Genomic DNA, 13,292 nt, shown 5'->3' on the forward strand with positions numbered 1-13,292 from the left:
AGAAGTGCTTCTACAACTTTTGAAGCATCGCCAAGTTTATCTTTCTCATTTGGCACCTATATTATATGCTTTTAGACACAACCTTTTTATTCTCCCAGCATTTTAACAGTCTATAAATAACCTTTTATACTGTATCTTATATTATGGTTTTATACTGTTGTTTTATACTTTGAATGTTTTTAATTATTGTGAACCGCCCAGAGAGCTCTGGCTATTGGGCAGTATAGAAATGTAATAAATAAATAAATAAATAAATTTCCCCCGAGCTTAGTAGCCAGCCAAAAACGTGACTCCGCTGTCGTCAGTGGTAGCCCTATGCAAACTAGGCCCATTCGCTTTAATGGGTCTACTCTGTGTAGAAATGCCATTAGATACTGGCCCTGGACTCCGCGCGCACAACCATTTGCGCCCGGTTCAGCTCTACGCTGTGGAACGAAAGGGGCGGGGCTACTTGTGGGAAGCGGTTGTGGCCGCGCTTGGAAGGGGAAGAAAGCGGAGACGTTTCACGGATTCATACATTGGTTGGGCGGGACCTAATCACGCGACGTCATCAAGTGCTGCCTCCGCCGCTGAAGCCGGTAGGAGAGTAAGGGAAGGAGGGAGGGAACGGGAATCACAAACAAAAGTCGTTGACGGTGCGTCAGGTAAACGAGGGCACGCGCCGCTGGGTTGTTGTTGCGCGGTTTGCGGGGCCTGCTAGTGACTGGGTGGCCTCCGGACGGTTCCATCTCTGGCACGTATGGAGGGGCGGGGGGAGGAAGCGACTAGAGGAGGAGGGAAAGCGTTGCAGGAGACAGCTGCCTTTCCTTGCTCTAGCCATAATCTCTCTCCCCTCTCAGTCTGTACCCCCCCTTTTCGTTCTCTTCCCTCCTTCAATATCTTGAGGTGAATCTCCCAGCAAGGGAACACCCCCCCCCCCCCCTGCTTCGTGGATATATATTTCACCACCTCCTCTGAGCTTTGCCAGTTGGGAGTTGCGAGAAGGAAGTGTGCAAGCAAAAGAAGGCAGCTGTTGCGCCTACCTTTTCTCCCTTGCTTACCCTCTCAGGGCACCGTAAGATTGGGCCCATAGTAGGCAGTATCTGCTGGTACTTATACACAGAGTAGACCTATGGGCCTAATCTAAGTAGACTACCACTGGATACTGCTCAATGCTTGCGATAGAGAGAGAGAAGGAGAGCAGCTCTCAAGCAGCTGTCTTTGCCTGCTCACTCACCTCCTCTCTGGGCAGTGCGGCATGCAGGGTTGGTTATGCAAGGGTCAGCCACTTCATCCTCCCATTTGTCCTCCTTCCTCTAGGTAACACAGTGATGGGGATTTTGCCCCTGAGAGTGGGCGAGGAGTGGCAACAGTGGCTCCTTGCAGAAGTAGCCACTGCTTCCACAAATTGCCCAAGGATTGGGCAGCAAGTACTGGGCAAGTGATGGCTGCCACTGTCTATGCTCAGATGTGCCCTCCCTCAGTCCAGGAGTGGGTTTAGTGGGGCCATCCAGAGAGAAACAGTGGGTGGCTCACTCACCTTCTGTCTCTCACTGTTCGGTGCTGGAAAAAAGGGAGCAAAAGGTGTCTGCTTGTTGCCCTCTTTCATTGGATGCTGCAGAGGATTGAGCTAGTTGAAAATAATCATCAGGCATTCCCCTGACTTCGGGGTGGGAAAAAAGCTAGGGGAGTGAGAGGAGGATGAAGTGGCTGTTCATTTGATGATCAATCCTCTATGCTGCATTTCTTGGGGGGGGGAGTGAGAAGAGATTCTGCTTATTTTCTCTTTTTTCTAAGCAGCTTTGTGGGCCCAATTCTCCCTGCAGTGGTGCCCGGTGAGGATGAGCAAGAGAGATGAAGTAGGAGCAGCTTGTGCTCCTTCTTTTGCTTGCAGACTTCCTTGCCTGACTCCAGAAGTGGCAAAGATCAGAGGATGTGGTGCTCCAGGGTGGGTAGATAGGGAACCTAAGGGCTGGGAGCCTCTCCTGGCTGCTGTTTTCCAGCCTCTGTTGATGGGGCAAGGCAACGGTGCAGAGGTTATTGTCTACTATTTGCTTGCCTCTCCTTGCCCAGTCCACTGCTTTTCCTTCAGACTTAAAGTGGAAGTTAAGCACCCACTTTAAAATATGTTAGGGCCTTCGTTTGCAGGTGGAATGAAGTGGTCAACCTGATGTGCTTTCAGCCCCTTTGTGAGGCTACTGACTTTCTTGTTTGCCTGGGCTCTTGCAATACTCTAGCGGTTCTCAGGCATGTTCATATGGAGAGTGGGGAGGAGTCCCGTTTCACACCCTTTTTAGCTTCTTTGCTAGGTATCTTCCCCGCCCCGCCCCCAATTAGGTTCACACAATGAATTTCTCTGGATATATACACAGCATCCCAGAATAAATGTTATACAGCCCAGAATACAGATTAGCAGCACAATTGTATCCATGTTTATTCAGTAACAAGTCCAACTAAGGTCTCCCTGCTCCTCACATGTATGAAATAGAGCCAGGACGCTGTTGTGTGATGGCAAAGACATGTTTGAGTCACACTTTTATTAATAAACATTATTAAATCAACTCAAATTCTAATTTCGTTTTTCTCTCCCTGACCCAAATGTATTGTATCTATCCTTGAATAACAGGTAAAACACAGCGTCTATTCATGATTTTGGGGGTATTTTTTAAATCTGCCCAGAGAACATTGGGCAGATTAAAAATATAATAAAAGAATAAATAATATTGGAGGTGATTTGTTGGGAAACATGTTATAAGTTCTATTTTCTTTCGGGCCTTGAAAAAGACATTGTATGCTCAAGTAGGAATGCTCTTTCTACTGTGTGCAACACCATTTGAAATTCATGGTTAGAAGTAATGTGAGAGAACATGAGCTGAGTACAGCTGTGGTTAAGTCCACCAACCTGCCCTCTTTCCTCTCAAGTAAATGAGCTGTATAGGTAAACTTCGTAGGTTAGATTAGTCATACATGCACGGTCCTGTATGGAACTTGGAAAGCAGTGCCTTTCTATCAAATGTCAGATAGGACTTGCAGACCAATTAGATGGTGTAGGCTTGGTTGAGCAGTTGCAATCCAGTTGCTATTGGTTAGGAGAAAACAACTGTATAATGTAACAAACAACCTTACTGTGTGGTCATGAAATCTGAAGTATACCATGCATCCTTACAGTAGATGTCAGCTAATTTGAAAAGAAGTTTATTCATTTCAGAGTCTCAATTCATGGTTTCATATCTGGCCTATTTTTAATGTTTGGTTTAAGCAGGCTGAAGGTTTGTTTATTATAAATCTGGTTTCAATTGTTGGTTGCCAGAAGTGGTTGAAAACAAATCTGTGGGTGCCTATTTGTCATTGTTGAATTGTCAATTAATTACATAGAGCAACGTTTCTGCATTTCACAAGAATTTTAGCTGAAATGTTTGGTTTCCCAATACTTTTCAAGATTCCAAAGTCAGTCTTTCCCTCTTTTAGTTATCCTGCTCTTACACTGTCATCTTTAATTATGATTTTCTTTTTTGTAGTTTCTTTTATTATATTCAGATTAGCTCCACATAGCTATGCATATGCAGTAGTTACATACTGGAAAATTGGCATTTTCATCCTGTAGATACCATTTTTAAGACATACAATAGTAATTGTATTTGAGAAATATGAGGCAGGATTTTTTGGTTTTGGTTTTGCTGATCATTACTGTATAAAATATCAAATTATTTTAATTAGAATAATATGCAACTGGTAGCTATGTCTTAAAACCATCTGATTGATTTAGGCTGCAATCCTATGCCCACTTACTGGGAGTAAGCCCCACTGAACTCAGTGTGGTTTATGAGTACGCATGCATAGGATCACACTGTTATAGTCTTAGTGCAGTCGTAAACATGCCTACTCAGAAGTAAGTTCTATTTTAATAGGGCTTATTCCCAGGTCAATGGGTATAGGATTGCAGCCTGTGTGTCTTAAACCTTGTAAAACCAGTTTGCTTGAAAATATTGTTTCCTTCTTGGGCTTCTGAATTTGGTTCATGCCTCTAATTTTAATGAAATGACAAAACATATGAATATAGTCTACAGTTTCATGGGGCTCTTCTGAATCAAGGAATAAGTGGGGGTGATGTACAGAGTTACTACAATCATTTCTTGCTTTTAGATCAATTTAACAAGATCATGTTGTCTGCAAATCAATTGCTAGTGGATTTGTTTTCATAGAATGAGTAACATCATTATTTTAATTCTAAGTAGAGCTGGCTTTGTAATGTCCATATTTTCATAGGAGATGGCATAGGAAAACTGATCTAATTGTGGATGGGAAACACTGTCCATGCACAACAAATCATTGCTTGGAAGACTGTCACTGAGGCTTTCCAAGCTTGAGGGTTCTTGTAATGTATAAAAAGCACATACATATACATCATGCCCATATGGCTTTAATTTAAAGGATTGGCTACAGTATTTTGATACATCATCCAGTACTTGGATGGAAGTGCATGTTTGCAGTGTGCTTTAGCCCACACTGGCATTCATGCCTAACAGGGACTGGGGTGGGCTGGGCCGTCTGGGAGCTCAGTGGTAGAGCATATGCTTTGTATGCAGAAAGTCCCAGGTTCAATACCTGGCATCTCAAGACAGGGCTAGGAAAGAATCCTGCCTGAAACCCTGGAAAACCACTGCCAGTCTGTGTCGACAATACTGAGCTAGGCGGACCAATGTCTGCATTCCTGGTTTGGGTGTGGGGATGTTCTGGGGGGAAAGATTTTTGTGATTAGTCAATTAAAAGGGCAAAGTACTTCCTATGGACTCATCTCTTTCTTTTGAGTCTGAGCATCTGTATGAAGTACTTTTTAAAACATTCCACTGAGTCATCAGTAGGTCCACTGAGTCTTGGGTCTTACCATATATTTTTGATATATGGTCTTGTTTCTGATTGCTTATTCCACTTCTGAATTTAGGAAAAGGCTGATGCCCATTAAGAAGTGAATCTTGAAGTGGCTAAATCTTTGTAAACTGCTCAGAGAACTTCAGCTATGGGGCAGTATAGAAATGTAAATAATAATAATAATAATAATCTGAATGTGATATTCTCTCTGTGTGTGTCTGTCTCTCCCTTCTGGAAGTTCAGTAGAACTTTGGCTGATGGGGATCCTTAGTGGGCAGTACACCTGTGCTAATCTGTGTTAACTGCTTGTTGGTTTCAGAAGATGGCTTCTGGAGGTGAAAGTTATACCAGTGCATTTCAGAGTGTAACCTTCTCTCCTCATCATTGAGAGCTCTCCTTAGAACAAATGAAGCTGCCTTATATTGATTCACACCCTTGGTCCATATATCTACTATAGATATGTAGCTATATCTCTACTAGGAGAGGAGCCGCTCTCCAAGGTCTCAGAGGCATTGTAAAAGATCATTGCAACTGGAAATGTCAGGAACTGAGTCTGGGAAATTATTTGTTCTGTGAGCTATGACTCCTCTCATTGGGTTTTGGTGGAGTAGTTTTATCCCAAAGAGAAGCCATGAAGAAGTTTTTCCACTCACTATCCTGAAGAAAGGAGGGCACTTAATAGTTGTATAGAAGAGGGGACTTCAGTAGGTACAGCTTGTATGGCGATCTACGACTATGGAAATTTCCTCTTGTATTAAACCATGAAAGGTGCAGAAGCCCTGTCCTGATTTGCACTTTGGCACCCTAACTCAGCTCTTCAGTGCTGGTTCTAGTCTAGTATGGCTTACTCCTCAGATTGGAGTGGCAGAGCCTTTCCTTTGATTTCCCAGAAAATTTCAAATCAGAAAATTCCAAGTACCCTAGATCAACTGGGATCCGATTTCACATATTTGACTTCTATTTAGTAAACAGAACTAAAAAAAAGAAAGTATGCTGTGTTATTTTGTGTTTGCAGTTTGGGGGTGCTCCTGGATCTGTCGCTCCAAATGACAGCCCAGATAGACGTGACGGCCAGGAGTGCCTACTATCAGCTTCGGCTGATACGCCAGCTGCGCCCCTTGTTAGAGTCAGAAGACCTAAAGACAGTAGTGCACACACTGGTAACCTCAAGGCTTGACTTCTGCAATGCGCTCAACATAGGGCTACCATTGTACCTAGTTCGGAAACTTCAACTAGTTCAAAATATGGCAGCCAGGTTGGTCACCGGTACACCTAGGGGTGACCACATTACACCAACATTAAAATCACTCCACTGGCTGCCAATTAGTTTCCGAGCAAAGTACAAAGTGTTGGTCATTACCTTTAAAGCCCTAAATGGTTTGGGTCCAGGTTACCTGCAGGATCGCCTTCTCCCGTATAGTCCGCCCCGCACACTCAGGTCCTCTGGGGTGAACTTACTTCAGTCAGCTAAAACTAGGCTGACATCAGTTTCCCAGAGGACCTTTTCTTCTGTCGCCCCCAGATTGTGGAATGGCCTGCCGGAGGAGATTCGTAAAATGATCTCTATGTGTGATTTTAAGGCAGCTTTAAAGACTAGCCTTTTCCGGCAGGCCTATCCAGATCAATGTTAAATCATGAATTTTTAAGATGTATTGATTCCTGTTCTAATGTTGTTCCCCGCCTCGATCCAAAGGGAGAGGTGGGTAAGAAATAAATAAATATATTATTATTATTATTATTATTATTATTATTATTATTATTATTTACATGGGATAACAACCTAGTATCCAAAAGCATTGAACAGATATCAAAGTGTGCTTAATGTGGTTGAAAAGTTATATTCAAACACATTGAAAACTTTACTTGGAAATTATTTTTATTGATATAATTAAGTCTTTATTGGAATTGTATTCATTATATTAAAACAGAGGTAGACTACTTGGTGTCCATGGGCATCAGTGTGCCCCCAGGCACCTTCCTTGGTGTGCCCCAAGATACCCTATTTCTCCCAATTTTTTTAAAAAAATATTCTTAGATTTTCTAACTGAGCTTTGATATTGTTTCAAAGCACCGTGGAAACCTCTAGCTTCTGACATCTTAATTTCCCATGGATTCCTCTGGGCAGGTTCTTTGTGAATTGCCATGCCCATCCATGGGGGCCATTTGTAGTTGCGCCCAGGACAATTTTTCAAATTTCCAAATGTGGCCACAGGCCTAAAAGGTCACCTACTCTTGTATTAAAATGCCAAAGAGCCTTATGAAATCTTTGAGTGTCTCCAGACAGAGGGCTCCTAGTGCTACCAATCAAAGTGCATTGTGTACATATTTCTTCTCATCTTAAATGGATTGTTTTTCTGATAAGGAAAAAGACAAAAGAAGTGGTGGGAAAAACATGGGAGGGTTACAAACGGAAGGCGTAGTTGCCTAGACCCCACGTAAACTTCCATATTTGAGGTGGGGTTAAAAGCCTCATCTGGAAGCACCCTTTGATGTTTATGCTGCCACATACGAACAAAGCTACACCTCTGGGAAATCATTATGTTACTAATTTATTTTATCCAAAAGGCATCTTTAGAAATAGAAAACATTTCATGGACAAATGTGGTTCTGGGGAAAATCTGGAAACATTTCCACCACACCACTTCACAGAGCAGTGCCTGTCCTCTTCCCATTCAGGAAATGGTGTCCACGTGTAATTTAATGGTCTCCATCGTAGGGCAGCTTCAGGGTGGTGTGTACCCTTTGTGCAGGCAGGAGAGGTTGTACTTTCCCAGTCAGTGGCTCCATTCAAGATCAGACCTAGTTTGGAGTGTGTGCTCTCCCTCCATCACTCTGTGCACTAGAACTGGCAACAGACACTAATTTAATCAACTGTTTGTGAAATTAACTCAGCAATTCGAGGAGAAACAGTATTGTGAAATAGTTCCGCCCACCCCCACTGACAATTTTGTTTTCGAGCCAGTCCTATTGTGCACTATGCTGGCTTTTTGTTCGGTCCCACCCTAGCAAGCTGGACCACAAACAACTTAGAAAACTGTAAATTGGAATTATTCTGCCAGTCCCTTAAAACACATACATACAAAGATAATCCAGTATGAAAAATCAGTGTCAGAAAGTTATTTTTTATTGGTTCTTCTTTTTAAAAATCCAGACCTAACCACCAAAGACATTTTGAGATATTTATGCCATGGGGATGTTTAGAGCTCAAAAGGTCACACTAAAACTTAGTGTAGTCTTTACTGAAACAAGCAGGTTTTTTAAAAAATAGGCTTTCTTCCCCTCCCGCTTACTATCTTCTTGTAAGAGGATAGACAAATGCAGTACTGTTTAGAAGGCAATGGAAAAACAGTAAGATCAGTAACTGTGAGCAATTTTTAATCGACTGGGTAAAGAATAAGAAACATGATTTGTTTTAAGCATTGATGAAGAACTTTTGCTTTTCATTCAAAGTGTTGGAGTTTGCATATTTCTTTTTTGAACGAGAAGCCCATTTGTTTGCTATGAAAACTTAATAATTCAGAACGTTAATAGGTTTCCACCTATTAAGATGTAATTATATATCTGGAGTATTTAACTATTGAAAAATCTTCTAGAGCAATCTCAAAAGAATATGTAGAATGCATTACTTGCATATTGACTCATTTTCTTGTAATTTACCAGAAGTGCCTACCATAAAGTGAAAAGTACATTAATCCCTGGAGTTACATTGTATATATTAAATTATTGCTCTTGGGGAATAAAACATGTGAGGCTATTTAGCCTTCAATCACACGTGTTACTTAGATTTATAGCAGAGATGTAATTCATTGCCATTCTGAGATGAGACATTAGACATGATGCATTTCACTTCTAAAAAACTAGATAAATCTTTTTTTTCTATATAGACCATTAAACATTTATTTAATAATTCAGGTATTAAGTTATACCTACCACATCATATACCTACTTACTTGGAAGTAAGCCTCATTGAATTATTGGGGTTTGCTACAGGGTTTGCTTCTGAGTAAACATGTGTAGGATTGCACTGTAAGCTCAGTAGGATTGTAGCAATAAGATCATTTTGGTGCTGCTTTATTGAGGCTTCTTTCAACTGAGAACGTACAGAATTTGTTTCACTTCTTTGGATGCAATTTCCCTATAAGTCCACGTCAGCCATGTTTCGAGAAACATCAATAAAAATAGCTCAAAACTGGTATCTCACCCCTCTGAGGATTTCATACATGTATAAGAACAGTTCTTCTAAATGTTGGCGGGGATGCGATACGGTAGGATCTTCCATACATATGTGGTGGGACTGTAAAAAGGTCTCAGATTTTTGGGACCAAGTCTTTTTGGAAATTTCAAAAATAATGAGAACAACTATAATTAAATCTCCAGAACTGGCATTTTAAAACTTATTCCTTGGACAGCATAAAGACCTATTACATAAGAAATTGGTGGGATACCTCCTAATAGCAGCACGAGTGCTTATAGCCAGATATTGGAAGGATCTACAAGGAATCTCAATAACTAAATGGTATAATAAAGTATAGGAAGTAGCACTAATAGAAATATTAACTCAAAAGTTATGTATAGCAAAAGGACAAAAAAAATCAGATACGTTTGCCACTGAGTGGGGGACCTTTATTACATATATGAATAAAGATAGTAACACATATCCAGTTCTGAAAGCTTTTAGGAATATCTGGTCTACATAAAACATAATCATTCCTTTTAATGTAATGTCTATGTTTACATCTGTATTTGTAATATACCTCAGAGTCTTTTACTTTAACTTATATGAGCATGTTCTATAATAAATATTTGTGAACCGCCCAGAGAGCTCCGGCTATTGGACGGTATAGAAATGTAATAAATAAATAAATAAATAAATAAATCTCCATATGTTGTCTGAATTATAGTGGAATATTGTTTTCTTTTTTCCTTTCCCTCTTTTACTTTTTTCTTTTTCTTTTTTCTGATTTTTTTCTCTTTTTGTTTCTCTTGTTGTTGTTTTGTTGATTATTATCATTGTATCTCTTGTATATTTTCAATAATTTTTTTTTTTTAAAGAAGACCTTTCCTTTTAATTTTCTTTGCAAATTTCCTTTTCTGCAGTTTTTACACTTGGTATGTATTATGTGGCTAACAAACTCAGTATCTTATAGTTTATTAGTATTTTAAATAATAAATATTAATCAGTGTAGGCTGCTTCATTTTTGCAGCCATAGTTTAAATCGACACATGACTGTTGTTTGCTTTTTTCTTCTTCTTCTTCACAGGGTAAGAGATAAGTGGTGATGTGTGGGCAGCTTGCTCTATTAAGATACATTATTGTATGTAACAGCTCTTTATGAAAGCTGGAAAACTTAGCATACTGGCTGTTATTGGCAAGAGAATAGAAGAAATGGCAACACTTTAAAGAAAAAGAAGAAGAAATGGTTGTATAGAAGATCGGTATATTGAGATGGAAGTAGACCTTACCAAAGATGATCTGCCCCTAATGGCCAATACTAACCACATGCTGGTAAAGCATTATGTATTGGACCTGGATGTGGACTTAAAAAGCCATGTTATTGGAGGCACCATAGTTCTGTTTTTGGAAACTGACAGCAGGTGCAGAAAAGGAGACAGTGAGCACGTGGAAGAAGCTCGTCATACGTGGTCAGATAAAACCTACCATGGCCCTGTGTCAAATGCAAGTGCCTGCTCAACCAAAACTGGATGTAATGATTTTGCTGTCTGTGGTAAAGGTGAAAATGATACTTCTGATAAAAACTGTAGCCATGGCAACAGGGAACAGGCTTCTGGGATTTCTAGTTCAAAGAACTGCTGTGACATTGAGATTCATGGGAGTGAAGATTTTTTGCTGGTCCTGGACTGCTGTGATTTATCTGTGTTAAAGGTCGAGGAGGTAGATGTTGCTGTGGTTCCAGGCACTGAAAGGTTTACAAGCTCTGCCAAGTTAATGGATGCTTCTAAGAATCCAAGAGATCTTAGGAATCAAATTGTGCATGAACTTGTGACATTACCTGCAGATCACTGGAGGGAGCAGCTTCACTACTACAGGCATTGCAGCCAGGCGCCTGCTTGTAGAGAGCTTCCGTTTGTTACTGACACTTGGAGCTTGAAGATCAGAGAAGCAGGTGTCCGACAGCCAAAGGACTTCCCTCATGCCATCAGGATAAGGTACAAAACAAAGCCAGAAGGAAGATCGCTTAGCTGGACTACAGACCAAAGTGACAGGTAGGTAGAAGTCTTAGGTGTTCTTTTGTTATGTGCCAGATGGGGCAGAGTTGAATTGTGAAGAAGGATATCATTTTTGATCGGTAGCAAAGCATGCAAAGTTCACAGCTTCATGATAGCTTAGCAGAATTATATCACTTTAAGTTTGGATCAAGTCTGAATATTCAGGACAAGGAGTAATTGATTGTAGTGGGAAACAAACATTCTATAAAGCACTTTAATTTTTCTATTCTTTAATCAATTCCCTAGGGTCAATAGTGCTTGTATAAGATATCATTTTGTAATAAATGCAAAATGTGTTTTGATGATAGAAAGTTAAAATGTTCTGGATATGATTGCTTTGTAATAAGATATTACATTTTAATAAGATATTACATTTTTGTTTGTTTGTTGCTATTTAGTTTAATGTTTCAGTTAGGATCTGAATGTAGAATGACAAGACATCAGCCAGAATATAATCTTGTATGTATCATGCATTTTAACTATTCTAAAAAAAAATGCTGTAAACCCCTGAAAATTTAAGAAATTATAGTTTAAAGATATGCAACACATTTCCTTGAACAACACCTCTCGCCTACTTCTTTGTTGTCATCTGGCTCACCTCAGCTCCATTCCTACTACTCATTTGTCAGCTCTCTTTATAACCTAGCGTCTGTATTATTTAATATTCAGTATAGGCGGAAAACTTTATTAAGAGGACAACTGGCACCTGTTAGATTTTAAAAATGTATGTAGTTGTGTGGAGAGTGCTGTTGCTTGTGGGTTTCTGTGAGCAGCTGGTTGGCCACTGTGAGAACAGAGCACGGCTCCACTTACGTTCTTAGTTCAAATTAGGGCTAGGATAAGGGTGGGTTAAAATTCCTCCCATGTCATTTTCCAAATCTGAACATCCTTCTCCTGGAGCTGCTTTTTGTCCTGGGGGCAGAACATACCAGTCCCCATATGGAACCTGTATGTTTGCCTCATGGGCAAACAGCAGCTCCAAGAAAGGAGGAGCAATTCAGATTGGGAAAACGGCATGGGGGTGGGGGGGAAGATAACTCCCCTGGTTCAATTTACCCTTTTGAAAACACGTAATGATGTGATCATGGAGCAACTATTGTCTTGTTCTGTTTTGGCTCTTAAGTATATAACCATTTTATTGAATTGTAAATGAGTAGGTTTTAGTAGTTACTTCAGCCACTAAGATGCAATATGCTAGAAGCCACCTATTCCTTCCTTCAGATTGTATCCAGCATTACTCCCACATATCTTGGCTCAAGCTGGGTTGTCCTAGAATCCTAAGTGGAACAGCTGGTTATAGGCCTCTGCCTAGACATGCTCACTTGCTCTAGGATTCCCTATGCTAATATTGGTCAGTGGTATTTCAGAAATGACAAGAGAAGAAAGCTTTCCCCCAAATTCTGTGCTTTTATTAGATATATGCATTATGCCACAGTGCTGGTGTGTGTGTGTGTGTGTGTGTATATATGTGTTTTCCTCTTCTTTCCTCATATCCATCTTCAGCCTAGAAGATAGCCTGGAGTGAACCTTGTACAGATATGTTTTATCACCTAGTCTGCACACTGTAGCTCTCTTTCTATTGCCTTCTTTCTGGTTTTTTCAGCGGGGGTCAAAAACCTTCCCATGTCCCAACTACCAAGCAGCTCAAGTTAATATGGAAGTATGGAGGCACGACTTTGTTCTGTTTTCACACTCTTCTTGCTGGGGCAAGAGATGACATGCCCACTGCAGAAATTATGTCCCCTGCCCCAGTGTTTCTATTACAGTCTCTTGACCTCTTCCATTGTCATACCAGCCATGAGTTGCTACAGCTAGTGTGTGTGTGTGTGTGTGTGTGTGTGTGTGAGAGAGAGAGAGAGAGAGAGAGATGGTGGTGGTGGTGGTGAATGTGAATGTGAATGCATCTGAACTCTAATTTCCTATATGCTGGGACTCAGTTTTTGGTAACTGTGAATAGCAAGGCACTTTTTGGGCTCTGCCTGTTAAGCCAATTTGCGATTGAATGGAAGTACCGTATTTCTTCGATTGTAAGACGCCATCGATTGTAAAACACACACTAATTTCAGTACCACCAACAGAAAAAAAAACCCTAAGACACACCCGGGATTCTAAGACGCACCCCATTTTTAGAGATGTTTATATGGGGGGAAAAGTGCGTCTTAGAATCAAAGAAATAGGGTAGAACCCCTTGCAATAACACTCTGACTTATGTGTTT

The 13,292-nt window shown here is 40.6% G+C and overlaps 1 protein-coding gene across 2 annotated transcripts in view; it reads left to right on the forward strand.

Moving 5' to 3' along the window:
* The first annotated feature begins 581 nt into the window (after window positions 1-581).
* AOPEP (aminopeptidase O (putative)) overlaps window positions 582-13,292 on the forward strand; it is a 200,479-nt gene continuing 187,768 nt past the window's right edge. For both annotated transcript variants that reach the window (XM_063129414.1, XM_063129413.1), the window contains exons 1-2: window positions 582-644; window positions 10,110-11,073. In XM_063129414.1, coding sequence (XP_062985484.1) covers window positions 10,295-11,073 — 779 coding nt within the window. In that variant the 5' untranslated portion in view covers window positions 582-644; window positions 10,110-10,294. The remainder of the gene's footprint in view (window positions 645-10,109; window positions 11,074-13,292) is intronic.

This window comes from Elgaria multicarinata, chromosome 6, assembly GCF_023053635.1.
Source record: "Elgaria multicarinata webbii isolate HBS135686 ecotype San Diego chromosome 6, rElgMul1.1.pri, whole genome shotgun sequence".
Lineage (NCBI taxonomy): Eukaryota > Metazoa > Chordata > Lepidosauria > Squamata > Anguidae > Elgaria > Elgaria multicarinata.